Source organism: Corythoichthys intestinalis, chromosome 1 (assembly GCF_030265065.1).
Source record: "Corythoichthys intestinalis isolate RoL2023-P3 chromosome 1, ASM3026506v1, whole genome shotgun sequence".
Taxonomy (NCBI): domain Eukaryota; kingdom Metazoa; phylum Chordata; class Actinopteri; order Syngnathiformes; family Syngnathidae; genus Corythoichthys; species Corythoichthys intestinalis.
Genome location: NC_080395.1, coordinates 76,810,007 through 76,831,178, shown reverse-complemented (window position 1 = coordinate 76,831,178; position 21,172 = coordinate 76,810,007). Strand labels below are relative to the sequence as shown.

General features: G+C 38.7%; 1 protein-coding gene across 7 annotated transcripts in view; it reads right to left on the bottom strand.

Moving 5' to 3' along the window:
- LOC130918623 (adenylate kinase 7-like) overlaps nucleotides 1–10,798 on the bottom strand; it is a 219,082-nt gene extending 208,284 nt beyond the window's left edge. For 3 of the 7 annotated variants that reach the window (XM_057840478.1, XM_057840497.1, XM_057840487.1), the window contains exons 1-3: nucleotides 10,649–10,798; nucleotides 10,447–10,566; nucleotides 10,146–10,254 (exon numbers count right to left, since the gene is read on the bottom strand). In XM_057840478.1, the coding sequence (XP_057696461.1) occupies nucleotides 10,146–10,254; nucleotides 10,447–10,566; nucleotides 10,649–10,726 (307 nt within the window). In that variant the 5' untranslated portion in view covers nucleotides 10,727–10,798. Of the gene's footprint in view, nucleotides 1–10,145; nucleotides 10,255–10,446; nucleotides 10,567–10,648 lie in introns of those variants that run through there. The other 4 variants (XM_057840524.1, XM_057840516.1, XM_057840507.1 and 1 more) reach the window with 3 other exon arrangements.
- Between the last annotated feature and the right edge of the window lie 10,374 nt (nucleotides 10,799–21,172).

The window sequence follows — 21,172 nt, the reverse complement described above, 5'->3', positions numbered from 1 at the left end:
AAAGCTGGTGAAGAGTTACAGAAAACGTTTTGCCTCCGTTATTGCCAACAAAGGGTACATAACAAAGTATTGAGATGAACTTTTGGTATTGACCAAATACTTATTTTCCACCATGATTTGCAAATAAATTCTTTAAAAATCAAACAATGTGATTTTCTGTTCTTTTTTTTCCACATTCTGTCTCTCATGGTTGAGGTTTACCCATGTTGACAATTACAGGCCTCTCTAATATTTTAAAGTGGGAAAACTCGCACAATTAGTGGTTGACTAAATACTTATTTGCCCCACTGTATGTCACGTGATTCAGAAGCGTCCCATGTTGCTTGTTGCCTGGGGCCCCCGGGGACCCTTGCTTCGCCTCTGCATTTATGCACTGGTATTGATAATCAAGTCAGCTCCCCTGTCGTCCCCTCATCTCAGATAGTCAAATGCTGACGAGAAATAATTGTTTGCTCTTTGCAATGTCACGTTCCCACTCTCATTGGTCTGTTTAGAAAATGGAGACATATGGCTACATCTCCCGTGCCCAGAGGCATAGCAAGGGTCCCCGGGGGCCCCAGGCAACAAGCAACATGGGGCCCTTCGAGCGAGTGCAAGTAAGGGGGACAGTTGGACTTGGAGCAAGTATAATAACGCCTCGGTCTCATAGAGCACTTTTTAGGACACTCAAAGTACCTGGCTTCTACTAGATTAGAACATAAAACTACAGTTACATAGTACACTCACCGGGCGCTTGAGTAGCATAGGATGGACAGATGGATTCCACATTAATTTGTCAAACCAACAACACCTGACACGGTCTGACACACACACACCCACACGCACAAAATAATAAAACATTCGAAAACCAATTGACATGTGTATGCTGTTTCATTTCAATTCAGTATTATGGTGATCATACTAAATAGTCATTTTTCCTGTCCACAAATGAGGTAAATATCACTGCCGTGAAGTCTCCATAGACTGACAATAATAATAATTGTCACCTTAACTAGCAAACTGAGGTCGGAGGAGGTATGTCGAAATCGTAGACATATTCGTAGACATAGGCCTGTATTGTAAAGTCAATTCACTGATGTGCACACCACACTCATATTTTTCTATCATTTCCATCTTAATTTCAATGGTAAGCTTTTCCTTTTTTTCACCACCTGCACTAATTTTCTTGGGTCCCATGTTGATTTCTCTCACAAGAACATCCACCTTGCTGCCAATTTGTGGGAAAACAAGGAAATTGTGATGCTGTTGTTTTATGGCCGTATTTTTAGCATGTTGTCATACGTCGATACAAGTGACGTGTCAGATTTTACGTTTGATGTCCAAAGGATCGTATTTTGAGGCGTTCGTATGTCAAGGTAACACTGTAGTTTTTCTTGCTAAGCCACAAAATCTTGACAGTATTTTGTTTTGAGTCAAATCTTGCTTAAAACAAGCCATATTTTTTTTATCTGTCACATTTTCAAGCTTTTGAGTCATTTGTAAAAGAGGATTCATCTTGTTTTAAGCTACTTTTAGAATTTGTTGTCCATTTTTAGGTATTTTGTAGCCCAAATTTAAACAGTATTATATTTTTGCTTTTGCTAATGATCAAACAGTTTATGTTGACCTACAAATAATATAAAAATGACTTTACGTTATTTTTTCAATAGGAATCTCACTCTTCAAGAAGAGGCAAGAGGTGGTTCTGCTTCAAGAAAAGCTGAACTAGCTGACTGGAAAGCTATCCATGAGCAATGAAGCCAGTAGCCAGATTTGCACTCTCTGTCTCCCTTTCCACCCTCCTCCACTTAAGTTTGTGTTACGGGGAGACCAGAAATATGGTAAACTGTGAAGTTGATAATGTTTCCTTTATTAATTGAGATCTGACCCCGGTGATACACCAGGCACGTCTAGGGCGCGTCATTGTTGCCGCCACGTCAACGCAGTGAAACGCGGCAGTTAAAGTCAAGGAGCGAGTGTAAACCAGTCGCAGTGCGGCCACGTCTTGGACACATCCCAGAAGCGGTTCAACGTGTCACACTCGAAACAAAGGCAGAGTTTATTATTTGACGCGACCCTCTTGCGTCAATACAACTAGGTAGGATCGGGCAGACCGGATGTCACTCGTGTCAAAATTAGGTGGATCCAGTCGATTTTAAAGATAATATGCAATTAAAGCGTGATGCAGATATTAATAAATTTAACTTGAGAAAATCCATCAATAAAGCTTTTGAAAACTGTTCCTTAGAAGAAAAAAAAAAGACTCATTCAGGCTTTTCATTTGTAAAATACAATTCTAAGTTATTGTGATTGTTTTTCTCTTTAGCAGAGGACTTTTTTCTTCTTTCTTTCAGACAAAAAGCTGACCAATACGCAGGTTCTGAAAGGAAAATGATTGTTGTAATATTATCTTTACATACCCGCTACTGACTGACTGACCATTCCTTTTGTTGAAAGCAAAATAAAAAAGACAAGCGAAATAGTGAAGTTAATGAAAAAATTGTCATTGTTTTTCCTGATGTGATTTTTAATGACAAAAGTGAAAGTCTAACAAAATACCCTTTTTATATTTTCATTTATTTATTTATTCATTTATTTCTCTTTATATTTATTTTAGGGCTGTCAAACGATTAAAATTTTAATCGAGTTAATCACAGTTTAAAACTTAATTAATCGTAATTAATCGCAATTCAAACCATCTCTAAAATATGCCATATTTTTCTGTAAATTATTGTTGGAATGGAAAGATAAGACGGGTGTATACATTCAACATACTCTACATAAGTACTGTATTTGTTTGTTGTAACAATAAATCCACAAGATGGCATTAATATTATAAACATTCTTACTGTGAAAGGTATCCACGGATAGAAAGACTTGTACTCACGTTTATCTTTTAAGAATTACAAGTTATAGTAATTTTGATAGTTTATATATTGTGACTAAATATTGCCATATAGTGTATTTGTTGAGCTAAAGAAATGTTTAAATAGAGTTTGACCAAACTGAATATTATTTTGCATAGCTATTTGGAATGCCAGTTCTCTTTGCAAAGAGCGCTTTTCTTTTTGTGAACATTTTTGTGCTTTCACCAAATGATACTGTAGCGCAGGGGTCTCCAAACCAGTCCTCAAGGGCCGCTGTGGGTCCTGGTTTTTGTTCCTACCGATCGAGCACAGACAGTTGAACCAATTAGGTTCCTGCTAAAACAAGCAGCACCTGGATGCAATCAATTACACTTGTAAAACACCAGATTGGTGCAAAGGTGTCGTCTTGTTTTGTTGGAACAAAATCCTGCACCCACTGCGGCCCTATGTGGAATAGTTTGGAGACCACTGCTGTAGCGACTTAATTGTTCTTAACTGCCCATGCATGATGGGAAGTTGAACATGCAACCATGACTGTCAGTGGTGGCAGTAAATGGTATATCTTCTCTGCATTGTGATCAATACATGGTGTCAAGAAAAAGCTGCTACCCGCGTTGCTTGACACAACAGTTATAATTGTTGGGGAAAGGATGCCAAAGCTTATATCTCTAATAGCGCGGCTCCAATGAATGCTTGTGTCCTCTCCACTCGCTTTTCTCTGCCTCTTACCTCTTATACATAATACGGCACCATTGTAGTCTGTTCGCAGCAATGCGTGAGTGGGTCGTTCCGCGCATGCGATAAATGTGTTAAATATTTTAACGTGATTAATTTTAAAAATTAATTATCGCCTGTTAACGCGATAATTTTTGCAGCCCTAATTTATTTATTCCTTTTTTTTTTTAGAACAACTATGATGAATTGTACAATTCCAAAGGCAATTTGGTATAACATTCAAACGCCATGCTGGCTCCATGATTTATTTTCTTCTTCTTTGGTAGTAAATGGACAGCAGCCAACGAGTTTGAGCTTCATTATCACCACCGCATGGACAACAATCAGTCGTACACTGCACAAATCTGGCCTTTATGGAAGAGTGGCAAGAAGAAAGCCATTTCTCAAAGATATCCATAAAAAGTCTCGTTTAAAGTTTGCCACAAGCCACCTGGGAGACACACCAAACATGTAGAAGAAGGTGCTCTGGTCAGATGAAACCAAAATTGAACTTTTTGGCCACAATGCAAAACGATATGTTTGGCGTAAAAGCAACACAGCTCATCACCCTGAACACACCATCCCCACTGTCAAACATGGTGGTGGCAGCATCATGGTTTGGGCCTGCTTTTCTTCAGCAGGGACAGGGAAGATGGTTAAAATTGACGGGAAGATGGATGCAGCCAAATACAGGAACATTCTGGAAGAAAACCTGTTGGTATCTGCACAAGACCTGAGACTGGGACGGAGATTTATCTTCCAACAGGACAATGATCCAAAACATAAAGCCAAATCTACAATGGAATGGTTCAAAAATAAACGTATCCAGGTGTTAGAATGGCCAAGTCAAAGTCCAGACCTGAATCCAATCGAGAATTTGTGGAAAGAGCTGAAGACTGCTGTTCACAAACACTCTCCATCCAACCTCACTGAGCTCGAGCTGTTTTGCAAAGAAGAATGGGCAAGAATGTCAGTCTCTCGATGTGCAAAACTGACAGAAACATACTCCAAGCGACTTGCAGCTGTAATTGGAGCAAAAGGTGGCGCTACAAAGTATTAACGCAAGGGGGCCGAATAATATTGCACGCCCCACTTTTCAGTTTTTTATTTGTTAAAAAAGTTTAAATTATCCAATAAATTTTGTTCCACTTCACGATTGTGTCCCACTTGTTGTTGATTCTTGACAAAAAAATTTAAATTTTATATCTTTATGTTTGAAGCCTGAAATGTGGCGAAAGGTTGCAAGGTTCAAGGGGGCCGAATACTTCTGCAAGGCACTGTATCTTTTCCCCTTCAACTTCAAATACTGTATAATGTGAACAAGTATTTTGATGAGGCCTCAAACAATTTGTCAGCTTTATGATTATTATTATTTCAACATTTTAACATGAACGGCTCAAGGCTAGGGAGTTAAAGTGCGACACGAGAAAAAAAACTCTTAAATAGGATTATTATGTGAATTACAATCATATTTTGAGACGATTCGACTATATACAACAATTTAGCAAAGTGCAGATGACGACAAAAATGAAGTCTTTTAATCTGCCGATTAGCCACGCCTACTATTATAGGGCTCTAGCGTCCCCAACAGATGGATGACGTCAGCGGGAGAATGGGCTCATCGGTTTTACTATTCAGCCCATTGAGGAGGAATTATTCAGACGAGGAAAATTCGCCGAAGTGAGACACAAAATGTCATTGTCTCTACTCCAATATTTTTACAGGATATTCTTTTTATTCAAGTATTTTTTCCCAATAGCTAAATAAATGGCTTGAGAAGGACCAGTCAGCCCGTCGAGAGGGAATTATTCATAACGAGGAAAACGCGACGAAGAGAGCTGCAAAATGTCATTGTTTCTGTCTCTTTACTTCAATATTTTTACAGGATATTCTTTTTATCCAAGTATTTTTCCCAATTACTAAATAAATGGCATGTCATGACAAATAACAGTTTTGTGCTAAATGGAATATGAAATAATAAAAATGCACTTATTCAGGACGACATGGCAAAATTACTTCATAATGGTCAAAACTGTCAACTTCACCTTTACTGTCGCACCTCCCGAACATTTTATGACACCTAAATCGGGCTTCTGTCATTTCCCTTCCCCGGCTTCGGAGAATGTAAACAAACCAAGAGGCATGACAGCTAGCCGACATGCAAATCCGAACCGAGTGATGTTTCAAAGTCTTCGAAGCGGAAAATCACACATAACTAGCCCGGAACACTTCACATGACGACTGGACTGTCGATTGTCTTCGCCGATCGGCAAACCGCCCGGCGGAGAGCAATTTACAGCTCGTTCGCCGGAGGAGGGATGCTGCAGTGGTTGTGCAGCTAACGTGCAGCTAATGTGCATGAGGAGAGCTTTTTACATGCCTATCAATGATCAAACGTAAGTAGTCCTATATTTAAAGAGAGTTTGTAGTGTTTACTTTGTAATCGTAGTCGCAGCTATTCTTAACACAAATTTGCAATTTCTGATCGGTCGGAAAATTTGACAGAACACCGGGCAGATAAAGAGGGCAGTAAGCCGAGTAGCCTATAGTGCTCTCCCGGCGGGGGGATGTGCGACAAGCCGCCGGTCATCGGCCGAGGGGACAAGGAGCATGTCAGCCATTAAATGCAAGCCACCTACATATTAAATTATCTCAGTATTTGACATAATACAAAAAACGATGTTTACTCACTTCTTCGTAAGTCCCATGGTCCCACAGTAGTAGGGCTTATTTTGGCCAATATCCACCGGTGAACCTTTTGAAACCCAAAAAAACCACACACGTTTCTCCCTCGTACAGCAAGTTTTCTGCAGCCGTTTGGCTGGTGTGATGCGAAAAATAAAAGTATTAATCCACAAAATCAGCTGAATCCTTAGACCTTCTCATACAACAGTACGGCTGTATAGTGAAGAGGACTCCTTCTACCGTACACGTCACAGAGCCGTCTTTCTCAACTCGAGACTGTTGCCGGAAGTCACTCATTTTCATGGCGCGGATTCAAAAATCTAATTATAGCAATCTCTTCCACACACATCCAAGCAGTCCATATCATTCAGAAGCATAAAATACCGCGTGTATTATGAAATAAACATGCTTTTTCGTGTCACAGGCACTTTAAGTTGTTTGATGTGTATTTTTTCTTATATTGCATGAAATTGGGGCTGTGTCGCTTTATAGTCAGGTGCATGATACAGTGCAGAAATGTTTTTTGTAGGCTACTTATTGGTTTATTGTGATGAATAATGAAGCACGTTACTGAGGCTTTCTTGTGTGCATAGTACTGTGTTTACAGTACCGTATTTTTCGGACTACAAGTCGCACCTGAGTATAAGTCGAACCAGCCATAAAATGCCCAACGAAGAGGAAAAAAAACATGTATAAGTCGCACCGGGGTATAAATCGCATTTTTGGGGGAAATTTACTTGAGATAATCCAATACATAGAACAGATATGTCATCTTGAAAGGCAATTTAATATAAAAATACAATAGAGAACAACATGCTGAATAAATGGACAGTGTACAGTGCATGAACAACGAAATGCGAGTATACAGTCCTTACCAGGATGCTACGGCTCGGGTCTGGCTATAGACCCTACCCACCGACGTCACAAAATCACGTGATCGCTGTATTGTTCCGCCCCCTTGTCCGTCATTTTGTGTCTGTATTATCAATGGTCTCAATTGATCGAGCAATTTATAATGCATTTCATGGAAGACCCGGTGCTTTCGGATGCCGTAAACTCACTTGATGCGTTGCATAAAAGGCGTTGTGGAATGTGGAAAAGCTTCAGTTTATCCATTCGCCAGATCCATATTCGATGCCTAAATCGATGTTTTTCGACCCGCTGTCTTCGCCGTATTTGCCTGACATCTGCTAGCGACCCTGATATTTACAACTATCTTGTCCACACAAAATCAGCCTATTCTCACGAAAGTTTGAAAAACTTTAAGAGCTTGGAGGCTTATAAATACTTCGTTGCTGGTTGGGTGAAACAGGTCCTCGTCCACGAAAATTCGGCAGGAATCTATCTTGTGCTTGGAAAGGTGAGTTACGGAATTTTCAATTCAAAATCTTTTGTTCTTGCTAACATCCACTGTCAAGTCTAATGTATTTCATGTCATTTGTGTGGTTGTCCTAGCCCACACTCCCCTCTACTGGCTTTTATTGTTGTTACACTTCCTGTTTTATGTGGCATGAGCTCAACCTTGGCAGACCTGGGAGTGCACCTGCAGCTCATCACAATCAACTCTGCTTTTAAGGAGCGGCCTGGGCAGCAAGCAGGTGCCAGATGATTCTGCCAGTCACCATTGGTACATCGGCGAACTAAGCTTGTAGTTTGTGACTCTGGTCTTTGAACTTTTTACTAATTCTGTTTTTTGCCATCAGGACACCCACCCATCAAAGCCCTCGCAGCCACAGCCATTGATCATTCAACCCACCAGCCGCTCAACACTTTGTCCTTGTACAATAAATACCACTTCACACTTCATCTGTTTCCGGCTCGCATTTTGGTCCAAATCAACTTTGCCTACCTTGCCTTAACAATTTGTCAATGGAGCTAGGGCTTTTAATATTTATATGGTTTAGCGATAGCACTCTCACTACATACATACGTGTATGTTGTCGGCGATTAGCCTAGCAATGATCTTTATTGTGGTTGTCAGCCCCAAACCCTCTAAATATACATTAAATGCATCTTACCAGATTTAAAATGACTACTACATAATCTGTGGTAATCGTTTGGAGCCCAGTTTTCTCGTCGAATTGCAGCAGCCCATCTCGCTCTCTCCTCTCCGGGTCTCGGGATCCGGTAGAACTTCTTCTCTCCGTCTATCTTCTCTGTTATTGCAACCGACCGCCACACACGCCTTCACCATTTTGATTATTAATGTTAACGAGCAGAAAAACACGCGGTAAATAGGAGGAATGTACGTAGCCGTAACAGGTAAAGACGATGTGTTGACGGACAATTGGGTGGCACCAGTCAGGAGGGCGGAGTTGTGACGTCATGTGGGTAGGGTCTATACAGCGAACTCCCAAATGACGATGCTGGATGTCTGTATAATTTGCTGAATCAATTTGGTCCTCGATAGTCGATACCATACAGGTTCACATCAACGTAAATAAATGATAATTAGGTGCTATTACTGCAATGACATAAACGGTTAGCATGCGTTCGCTAGCATTAGCACATCATTCAAACAACCACACAACTGGCTCTAAGTGTCCGCTCGCGGGTGGAAAATACACAACAACAGAAAAGATGATACACACATACTTTGCCTCTGTAGAGATATTTTAAAAGCATAAACAATGAACGTAGGTTCGCAGCCTTGTTTCTCTCTCGCTAACTCGCCCACTCACTAGTGATGTGTCGGTCGCAAACGAGCCGGTACAAAGTGAACGATGAGAGCCTCCCTCCCTCTGTCATTTTCTCTCTCTCTTCCTCTCTCCCTCTCGATGTCGCTCTCTCTTTTTCATGTGTCTGAAGCGAGGTTTGGCAGCATGGCAGTTTGGGCATATCTTGAGGAACCACACATTTCAAGGGCATCTGATCCACTGAGCTGGTGGAAATACCGAGCTTCCGTCTACCCCCGTTTGATCAAAGTAATGGAGAGTAAATTGTGCATTGTAGCAACATCTGTACCGTCAGAGAGGGTGTTCTCAAAGACTGGACAAATAATTACTGAGAGAAGGAGCCATATCAGCCCATCCAAGTTGAAGTATTTAGTTTTCTTGAATGCAAATTTAAAATAAAGCAAGGAGTAGTTTGTTTGTTTTGTTTGCTGCTGCTGTTGCAGTTTCTACTCACTTTTTTTGTTATAATGCAGCATGTTTGATTGTTGTTGGTTGAAATTTAATTTTGTTGCTTGTTTATTGTTTGGAGCTTTTCTAATGTTCAATAAGTAAAAACCCTTTTATTAATTATAATAATTGTTGATAATTGTTGCCATTTGCAGTCAGTAGAGTGCAATGATTAGTTCACCAAGTCATTAATCAAAATGTATGCTAAATTTGTCATAAATATTTAAAAGACAAGCTAAAGTTAAAAGAGCCGTTTGAGAGGCAAAAAGAGCCTGCTCTTTTCACTGAGCCGATCCAAATGAACCGGATCACCGAAAAAAGCCGAAAATCCCATCACTACCACTCACTCAGAGCTACGTAGCTGTCCATCTTCTTCTGGCTTGTGAGCGCTCTTCCTCACGTAAACCAGTGCGAGTGCGCCCCCACGTGGGCGTGAAAGCACCACAAAGTAAAAGCATGCTTTTCAATATAAAAAAGTCAATAATACAATTGAACACACGTTGACAAAGGCAGAACGCAAACGTGGCCATAGATATTAAGAGTTATTCAGATAACTATAGCATAAAAACATGCTAACAAGTTTACCAAACCATCAGTGTCACTCCAAAACACAAAAATAACATGTGAAATGATATCATAATGTGTTAATAATTTCACACATAAGTCGATCCTGAGTATAAGTCGCACCCCAAGCCAAAATATGAAAAAAAAAAAACGCGACTTATAGTCCGAATACGGTATATATCATTTCCATTCAACGTGCATTCCAAATGCCTACCTGTAACTGCCCAGCGAGCTTCTTCTACCTGGTCCGGATGCTGAGTGATGTTGTATATGATAATGTCACATTCCATCAATTTTTGAAGAATTTTTTCCCTTTTTGGCCGCTTGCATTCAAGAAAGCAATCAAAAATCAAGAAAGCAATCAAAAAGTCACTTTGCGGGTTTATTTTTTTTCCTTTTTATCAATTAAATACTGTTTGATAAAATTGACGTACTGTCATTGTTCTTTGCATCCATTATGTGGGTTTATTATTTTGTATTGTATTGTATGGTATTGATCTTGTGACGATACTTACAATGTAGGCTTCGACCAAGTATGGTCTGTGCTCTTCTGAGTCAGATGAAGTCGTCCCTACAACCCTGTAATTGTGCGGCCAAACGGTGCCGTCAGCTTCGAGCGTATTTTTAGAGAGAAGCTGTAGACAAAAACCACCGTTTCTTTTACGACACACATTTCACAGCGACTAATGCCAAATTAAAATAATAATATGGATTTACCTTTGCAATACATTTTGACACGAAAGAGTCAATGTCGTTGATGAAAACTCGTTTATATACCTGTGTAATGCTGTCCATTTTTTTCTCAACCACAATTGAACAAGTTGCTGTGTTTGTATTGTATCTGTTGCCATGGGTTAAGTCAAACAACTGGAGATGGCATTTATGGCTCTTTAAAGGGAGATGGATCTTTTTGATCCGTTCATGACCTCATTCACTACCAACGATGTATGAACAAGGGTGTTTATGATGTTCAACTGCTAAATAACGGAAAAAAACAAACTTGTTTTTAAAGATCGCCTTCCAACCAAGTGTAACACCTATGAAGTAATTACAGTCAATATGACTATGGATCCGTGCTAGTTTCAATTACTGAAGCAGTGATGGCATAACACAAATAAATGACACGGACAAAGTAATGTATTTGATGATATACAGTGATCCCTTGTTTTTCACAGTTAATGGGTACCAGAACCCGCCGCGATAAGTAAAAAACTGTGAATTAGCGCCCCCCTCCCCCCCAAAAAATCATAATAGTAATGATATTTTGTTATTGTATTTGTGTGTGTTAAATTTATTTATTCAAATTTAGCATTGGAAAGAGATACATATAAAACATGTTTTTTCCCTTTTTTCCCCCCAAAGTATAAAAAAAAACAAAAAACAAAAAAAAAAACTATGTCCTCCGGACTCCGGTTTCCTCCCACATCCCAAAAACATGCGTAGCAGGCTGATTGAACACTCTAAATTTGTTTGTAGGTATGAGTGTGTGCTTGAATGGTTGTATGTCTCATTGTGCCCTGTGATTGGCTGGCAACCAATTCAGGGCGTACCCCGCCTCCTGCCCGGAGTTAGCTGGGATAGGCTCCAGCACCCCCACGACCCTCGTAAGGAGAAGCGACATGAAAAATAAATGAATGAATGAAAACTTATGTATATGTAAATTTTATGAAATGTTTTTTAAGCACTTCAAGTGTAATAATTATATGTTTTAAACATGTTAATGTCCTACAAAATTATTTTTAAACAAGAATAAAGTATAAAAATGTTTGTCCACTAAATTCTGCTCCATCTCCTCACTTAAACACAATGAGTTGCCACAGCAACTGTTTAACAAATTAAACTATGATTGACTCATGCAGCAGGTTGATGCTGAGGTTTCCAGGGATCTGTTGCAAGATCAAACAAAAGTCGTCTATCAATCATCGTTAACTTTAATGAGCAACTCAAGTCCACAGCTTGAACAACAAAGAGCAGGGAGAGGGAGGGAGAGTGAGACTACGCGATCGGCTCGGGACAGCTCATCTGTATTTTTTTTTTAAATCGAAAAAAAAAAATCCACGATGGACTGAGGGAGCGAAGCATGAAGCGGGAAGTAGCGAGGGATCACTGTACAGTAAACACACACACACAATAGACATACAATTAACAGACAAAATAGAAAATGATAAATTTCAAAAAAGGAAAATTCCCGTATTGGTAATGGTTAAATTTCTCTTTGAACTCTTCCGACTTATCTTTTAGGTTTTTGATTTGTATGATATATTTATCAACTCCGGTTGTTGTTTTTAAGATTTTTTAAATTTTTAATCAATCATTTTTATTAATTTAATTATATAACTTAACATTTGGTTTCTATTTTGAGTTTCAATATTCAATTTTTTTCCATCAAATGTTTTTTGTTGATCAAAGTTTTAGTTCAATAACACAATAAAGTATTAAAGACAGATGCAAAAAAATAAATAAATGAAAATGACAAAAATAGCTGACTCAAAACAATTCAGCAAGAGCTGAATGGCTCCCATGGATAGGTCTGGTCGCTGTATCAATGTCTTATTTCCAGTCTTTCTGTTTTTTTCTGGTGCTCCAGATTAAGCAAAAAAAAAAAAAAATCCTCTGCAGGGTAACAAAAAATATGGTGGACCCTACCAGGTTGACAGATTTGCAACAGAAGTCGCGGATGTGTCTCGCTCCTGCGTGAGACACAGTTCACTAGGTTGTCTGTGGGTGGCTCGCCATGTTGATTCTTGAAAGTTTTCACTCCATCAAATTTTCAGACATTTCTGAATCAAGCTTTAATAGCTAAGTCCCTTTCAGCAAAGCGGTTTGTCACAACAATGAACAAAGCTTGGGAACAATCGAAAACACACGGCTTTGCTTCTTCAATCAGGTATACACAACACAACAGTTGTACACATTTTACCAGTGTCCATGTTACAGCATTTCATCAATTGAGATTTTCAAAATAAACGTCTCGTGGAAAATTCAAACTTTTTATTCTTTTCAACTAAAGAATTATTAGGATACTGATTTTATCAGGTTTTAAATATTTTCCATCCATTTTCACTATACACAGTGTTAATGGTGCACTGCCTTTCTCTCCTGAGACGCCTGATGGTGGACCAAAATTTCCTCGGCCTCGCCGAACTCCTCCCATGAGTTTTTGATTCAGCGACCACCAAAGCTCCATTCTGCTTTGACAGCCGGTACATGTCAGCTTCCTCTGGAGTACCACAGGTCAGAAAGGCCTGGTAGGCTTCTTTATATAGTTTGACAAAAAAAAAAATTATATATATATATATATATATATATATATATATATATATATATATATATATATATATACATACATCCTTACGGCTGGTGTCCACCAGCAGGTTTTCGGATTGCCGCTACGACAGACACCACCCATAGCAAAAATTTGCTACTCATCTGTTGCTTAATCTCGTCTCGTGAGACGAATTTGATCATCTCAAATTTATCTCATTCTCTGCTTATTTCTTTCTGAGTTTGTGCTCCTAAGGGTACCCTTAGGAGCAAGTGATGAGTCAAATTGAGCAAAGACATCATTGAGACAAAGGAGGTTGATTTGAGAAAGCCAGGTTTGAGCAATATTTGAGAAGAGAAATTCTCTTAATTAAAAAGGGAGTTAGACTTGTACAGCACCGTTCAGGCACTCAAAGCACTTTGACACTATAATCCTCATATAACTGCTGGTGACGCAACAACGTGGGGTTCAGTGTCTTGCTCAATGATACTTAGATGAATTCAACTGGACAGAGAGCTGAACTCACAACCTCTGGGTTGGGGAATGACTTCTCTACCACTGAGCCACACTGCTCGATGTGACGTGGCACATAAATGGAAAGCAACTTTAGAAACAGCGTGTAGCAGCGATGAAGAAAATTTATTATATTTTTGTTCATTTAATAACTTATATTTCTTTCATATTTCAAAAAAACCCTTCCAAATCGCAGACATGTTGCCTGTGAGCCAGTAGTTTTAGCGAGACTTTGTCAGCCAGCGTGTTGCCTGTTTTGATGATGTCATCAAAAAGAGGATGAAGGTTCTTTTTGTTTTTTTGTTTTTTTGTGGTAAACTTTCAGTCTTCGAAATCAAAAACAGATAATGCATTTGTAGCGGCTGATAGTTTTCGGCGCCGAATTTTTGGTCACATCTCTAATTTTTACATTGAACAAGAAAAACCAAATGAACCAGATGTTGTTTAATTATTTGACCGATTATAATATTTTCTCAGAGTTTGGCATGAGATGAAATAAGATGTGATTGGACATGTCAGAGCAGACACTACTCTTTCTTACAATGAAAGAATCTTGAAAACCCAAAATGAGCAATTGCAGACTAAAAGATCAAATTGAGAAATATTTGTAACTGGCATATGTCTATTAAGGGCTGCTTGGCATGATCAGGAAAGGAGGCAGCTTTGAGACAAGTTTAAGGAATAAAATACTTTGCTCATCTATATCTTTCACTGAGAGATGACTGAGATCCTGAGTACAAGTAAGGGAGATCAAATTGAGACGCGTTTGAGATCAACACAAGAGCTCATAGTTGTCTCTTGGTGAGATCTTGAAAGGAGACAGCTGTAAGAAATTATTGAGAAATCGTGCCACTGGAATTATTTCTCAAAACCTTCTCACGCAATGCTCACTATGAGACTTATTTCTCACGAGACAAATTTGAGAAAACTGAGAAAACTTCTGGTCTCAATCGTTGCTCGATTGATACTTATTCACTTCTCGGAGATGTAAATGAGACATGAACGAGATCTCATCGTCAATTTTGCTTTGCTATGGGCAACCACCTTTCGGCCACAGCTCCTCTACAATGGAAGTGCGGAACTTGGCTGACTCTGACTCAATGTCTCCCACCTCCCCTGGGACAAGGAAGAAGTTCTGCCGGAGGTGGGGGTGTTGAAGCTCATTCTGACAGGGGATTCTGCCAAATGTTCCCAGCAGACCCTCATTCTGCGTTCACATTGGCCACAATTTGTCGCGTGATATCACGTCACTCTGCTATGCCCATCGCCAAATGTTGTTTTGTATTCACAGCAACGTTACGTCGCCTATTTTAAGCAGAAGTTCGTCTTCTTCTTCTTCTTGAACCGGACGTTGTTTGGTTTCGCGGGATTCCGGTTCAAGAGGAAAAACAAGAACTTTCACTTCACCCGTTTTTTTATATCCAGTACACCCAGATGTAGAGAACAACCAAAGATGTCGACCGTGAGGATTGATGGTAGCTTTGGTTGTCCTTTATGTGTGCAGTAAACTTGTAAGTTGACAGGTGGCATGTCCAAACAGACTATCACATCACTAATACAAACTCTCAATACAATGCAATACAGTACAATCTTTATCATTGTAAAATCTACAACAAAAAGTGCCAAACCATCCAGTGCAAAAATACAAACCAAAAAAAAATCTCAAATCATAAAAACTATCAAATGCATCACAATATCCCTTGTGCAAAGAGCCACCAGAACCTATCTAACCTCACAAACCTATTTTGCTATTCACTTGTACATAAAATGATATGGATTATTTCTTTTGTGGGGATTAACTTCATTTATTTTGATTTTTTTTTTTTTTGATGAATTGAAATCTTCTCAACTTGATTTGGCATCTACATAAAAGCAAAACTATAAGTACATTTACAAGTCTTATTTTTGAAGCAACAAGGCATTAACAATACTTCCATCCATCATCTGCCGCTTAATCCAGGGTCGGGTCGCAGGGGCAGCAGGTTTAGCAGGGAAGCCCAGACTTCCCTCTTCCCAGCCACTTCAACCAGCTCCTCCGGCGGGATCCCAAGGCATTCCCAGGCCAGCTGAGCAGGGTATTAACAATTACCTCATATATAAGTTATCAATAGCTGAAGATCAGAAAAATGAAATCTAATTTTACCTTAATATTCTTCGTGCAGAACCTCTGCCACAATATGTAGAGGAATGCAAATCATTCATCTATGCTTACATAGACACTTCTTCCTTTTGTCATGTTCATTTTTTGGTCAAGGAATTTATTATTCTTCTGATTGTAGTAAAAGTAAAGTAAAAGACCAAACTGCGAAAGAGATCCAGCACTTTACTTGCCCAGTCAATCAAAAACACACATACATAGTTGAAAACATTTGGAACAGGTGAAAAAAACAACTGACAAGCATGCACTTGGCTGGGGAAAAAAACAAAAAGGTATTCAGAGCTGTCTTGTGGCTGCAAAAACTCAAATGCCATTTTGTGGATTTTGAACTGTAGCTCAAGCTGCTTCGACTTTGGAAGTGTGTCCAGAATGTCTTGCAAAGTCTGCAGAAATGGACTTGGATTCGGTGTTGTTGGTGAGGAACTCTTTTTCAAGTTCATCTCCACAGTCTATCGTGTTCTCTTTTTATGTGAACCTGTAACCAAAAGAAGCAGTACCTACTTGCCATTACAACACAAAAATTGTGTGTCCAGAATTGTGAAGTTACAAAACAAACACTGCATGGTACATCACTCAATAGACTTTGTACATATGTTGACTTTGTGGCGTGCACGGGAAGTGGAAGAAGTGGGTCCTCAGCTGGCTGGGACAGGGAGCTCACTGACTGGTGTTGCACCTATGTGAGCCATGATATGTGTGATGTCAGCCAGTCTGTTCAGACTCGCAGGAAGTGCAGCAGCTGCTGAGCCTTCTTGATTGATGGTTGATGTGGTGTTATCTGACCAGGAGACGGGGAGTCCAAATTAAGCTTCTTTGCAGGCAACTGGTTTGCACATGGTTCAAAGCTTCATTGGTTAATTGCTCTATGGCGCCATCAAGTGTTCTATAAACTCAAGTGTCAACAGTGAATTCAACAGAGAATTCTATGGTGATTTGTTTAGGAAAATTATATGAATATGCTTGTGTTACTATATGAAGACATAATGTAACCAGTGCTGTAGGGTTGTTAACTGTTATTCATTTTTATTTAAAAATAACAGCTTTCCCACGGTTTTTGCCAATAAACGTTTTTTTTGTTTGTTTTTTTTTTGAAAGTATTTCATCAGCTTTAGATTTTTTCACAGGGCACTAGTGATGGGAATTCCGGCTCTTTCGGCTCCCAAATGGCTCCTCAGTTTTTTTGTTGCTTAAATTGATTTACTACCAAAAATAATGTAAAATTATATGCAAAACAAATTACTAATATAAAAAATATACAGTATATCAAATATTTATTATTTATATGGCTTTATTCATATTCTTCTGAACATACTCAACATGGAGTGCTACAAAAAATAAATTATAAAGAACAAAAACAAAGACCCATCTCAAAACAAGGTCAACAAAAAGTTTCAATCTCTGATTGTGTATATTGATAAGCTTTTAACTTTTTACAGTAAAACAACATACGCGTTGATTACCACACAACAAGTTATAAATTAAAATTTGCACACAAAAAAAGAACAACAAAAAAAAGAAAAAAGCAGCATCCAGGTAAAAGTTTTAGCTAGTCTTTAGCAAAGATTGGCATTAAGAAAAAACATATCATAACCATATATTATCTAAGTATATTATATATATATATATATTAGTATATATCTAACCCCTCCCCCTTCTGCTCACTGCAGCGTGTGTGTGTGTAACCCTTTCCTCCCTTTTCTACCACGGATCTTGACCAATCACGTGCGGCTTTAACCAAAGGGGTGAAAAAAACAGGAAAAATAAAAAAAGTCGGCTCCCAATAGGAGCCGGCTCCCGTCGTTCACTTCATAGAGCCGGCTCTAAGAGCCTGTTCGTTCGCGAACGACACATCACTATTGGGCACAGATGAAGCTGGAGTGCAGAGAAAAGCAAATGCCAGTTTATATAAATGTGGTTGTGTGTTTTTTGGTGTCTCCCAGTACACCAACTGAGCTTTCATACTATCAATATTCTGTTTCAGGTAGGTACTTTTGGACCTCCACGGTAGCATCAGTTTGGGGTGCTGGTCATATGGACTGCGGGGTCTAAACGCTACCATAATTTGATCCCTTTCATAGACAAACAGGCTGTAAGTGACACACTTGGTGTCCGCTAATACAAGTAATGTGTATATATGTTTTACATATATTATTATTGTACTTCTGTTTAGATTGTAACACTACTTTGCCAACTTTAGTTTAGATTAGTTGCGTAGGTGGTCTTGGCAAATGAACTTTTACGCTACGTGTTGATGTTGTAACCATATCTGACTACTAGAACACTGACTTTGATCATCTGAAGTAAAGATCTAATGACAACTTTCCAAAAGATTAACAATTTAATCCAAGTCAAGAACAGTTAAAAATAACAAGAACAACAATGAAAACTTTTAGGAAAACAGAGGAAGAAAACTGGGCCCAGGGTCCTATTCTAGCAGCATGCATCCAGAAGTTTTACTTGTTTACTTTTTGATGGTGACAGATGGCGGGGGTTCAGATGGGAAGGGATGTTAGGGTGTTGTCCCACGTGTCATCAGTCTTGGATTGGGAAAAAGAATTTACGGTCACTATTGTCGGGTTGACGCTGATTATCTTCTTTCGGCATCAGCCAGGAGCGGGCATCGTTAGTTTATAACTTTATGCCCATCCATTATTATGTATATGGCAAGGGTGTGACTTGGTTTGTCAACTGTCAGCATGGTGGTCTCTTAAGTCTTAGTCACTAATTTCTTGCATAGAAGGGCTCTTTTGTCTGCCCACACAAACATTTTTTCCCATGCACTCATATTTTAGATGTACTTTATTGTTGGTTACAATATGGTTTTAATCACTTTATTTCTAATGATGTAGTAAAACAATAGAAGCAGGCATGTCTATGATTATTTATTAGGATGTTAGCAAAAATGCTATTTCCCTTAATTGGCTAGCGCTGTGCAATTCAGAAGGCAAAGCTGACCCAGCTCCTATCGCGTCAGTCTTTGCCTCATCCAGTGTTCTTTTTTTTCCCCTTGCTCTTTATTCTGCTAGTAATGTAACTTTGCACACAATGTAGACTGTGAACACAAAAAAATAATTCTGACACACATGTACTCGGCTGAACACAGAAGGTAGAGTACTATATTAATATTTGCATTGTGTATAGCTTTGAGCAGTATAATGTGATATTTGTAACATACTGTAATATACTGTTACGAGCCCCGCTTCTGAAGACTGTGCATTCGCAGGAGATCTTAAACTGGAGTGTTTGCACTGATACGATTTAGTTTAAAAATGCACGAATCAGAAGATTAATGTTTTGTTGAGTATTGACAAATCTTGTTCATTGATAATTTGTAAGTGTCTATTCCCTGCTGCTTGTGTTTTATTCATTGAGGCATATTACAGTATTTTCTAATAGAATGCAAATATTCCTACATTTATTAAAACTTGCTTTTTAAATAGTTCTTTTGCTGATCAAAAATAAGGAATCTCAATCTTCAGACTTTTTTGCAAATATTGATTTAAAACACTTAGATTTAAAATGATTAAAATAAAAAAAAAAAAAAAAAAAAAAAAAAAAAACTACCTATGTTCCTACGCTGGCAATATAACCCGAATTTCCACATAAGTCAAAATTAACCCTTTAAGCACCTCAAAATACTCCCTAAATCTCAAAATATCAATCCAAAAATATGAATTATACGTCATATTAAGAAAATACAGTAAAAAAAAATCAGATACTATGAGGTACGTTGTGTTAAATACCGTTGTATTCATCGACTATTGGGGCTTTACTTGCGAGTGAGTTGCTTTGCTTGAAGAAAGTGACGCTCAACTCAAGCCCGCCCTCCGAACTAAAAAAAATGGATCGGGACTCGCAAAAGGTGTTGGCGCTGTGAGAGAAGCAGCAGCATGAGAACAAGGAAGTGGGACTTGACGCTGTCAGGAACTGCAGGACGGCGACAACGCTTGCCTGGCACGGCCACACTGTTCTCCCTGTATTTTATAAACACAGAGAGAACAGTCTGAGACCCAGGTCCACATTGGCTCCTTCAGCCAGAACGAACGTATCCGTGCAATCAGATTCATTTATTTGCGCGACATGTTCTTAACGAGCAACGTCACTCTTGCGCGTCGGAAGTCGTCTCCACAACAACATAGATCAGGGGTCCCCAAACATTTTCCTGTGAGGCCCACACAACTTTTCCCTTTTCTAATGCGGGGCCGGGGTCAGTTTGTAACAGAAATGGTGTGACAATTGCAGGAGTGCCTAAATTTAAAAATTAAGGCTTTCAAACGATTAAAATTTTTAATCGAGTTAATTACAGCTTAAAAATTAATTAATCCTAATTAATCGAAATTCAAACAATCTCTAAAATATGTCATATTTTTCTGTAAATTATTGTTGAAATGGAAATATAAAACGCAAGATGGATATATACATTCAACATACGGTACATAAGTAGTGTATTTGTTTATTATAACAATAAATCAACGAGATGGCATTAACATTATTAACATTCTGTTAAAGCGATCCATGGATAGAAAGACTTGAAAAAAATGTTTGTACAAGTTATAGAAATTTTATATTATAACCCATCTTAAGGTTTTTGTTTTAATAAAATTTGTAAAATGTTCAATCAAAAAATAAACTAGTAGCCCGCCATTGTTGATGTCAATAATTACTCAATGCTCATGGGTGCTTAAGCCCATAAAATCAGTCGCACCCAAGCGGCAGCAGAGGGTGACAAAACTCCAAAAAACACAAGTAGGAAGTTGACATTGCACTGTGCTTTCATTTTAATCTGTTTGAGCCGGGCATGTGCGTTAATTGCGCCAAATATTTTTAAATGATTAATTTAAAAAATTAATTACCGCCCGTTAACGCGATAATTTTGATAGTCCTAGTAAAAATGTATTGTTTTTCGGAAAGCTACAATCAAGTAACCCTTTCTGAATTCTTCACGGAACAAAAGTAAATAAAATAAAAATAATAATATTAAATAATAATAACACTATTAATTAAATTGAAAATAACCAAATAACCCTCTCTGGGTTCTTCACAGAAAAAGCCAGGAAATAAATAACACTATTGAAAAAAAATTTTAAAAAAATTTTTTTTTTTGTTCAGGGGGCCGGATAAGGCCCGTGGGCCATAGTTTGGGGACCCCTGACATAGATGGTGAACGGGAAGGCCGAGAATATGTTCCAATCCACTGTAAATTCAGTTTTAAATGACCAAATACACATCGAGTCGCTAAAACCCCAGCAACTTACAGCACTGGAGGCATTTCTTTTAAAAGAAGATGTGCTTCCTCGCGCTAGAG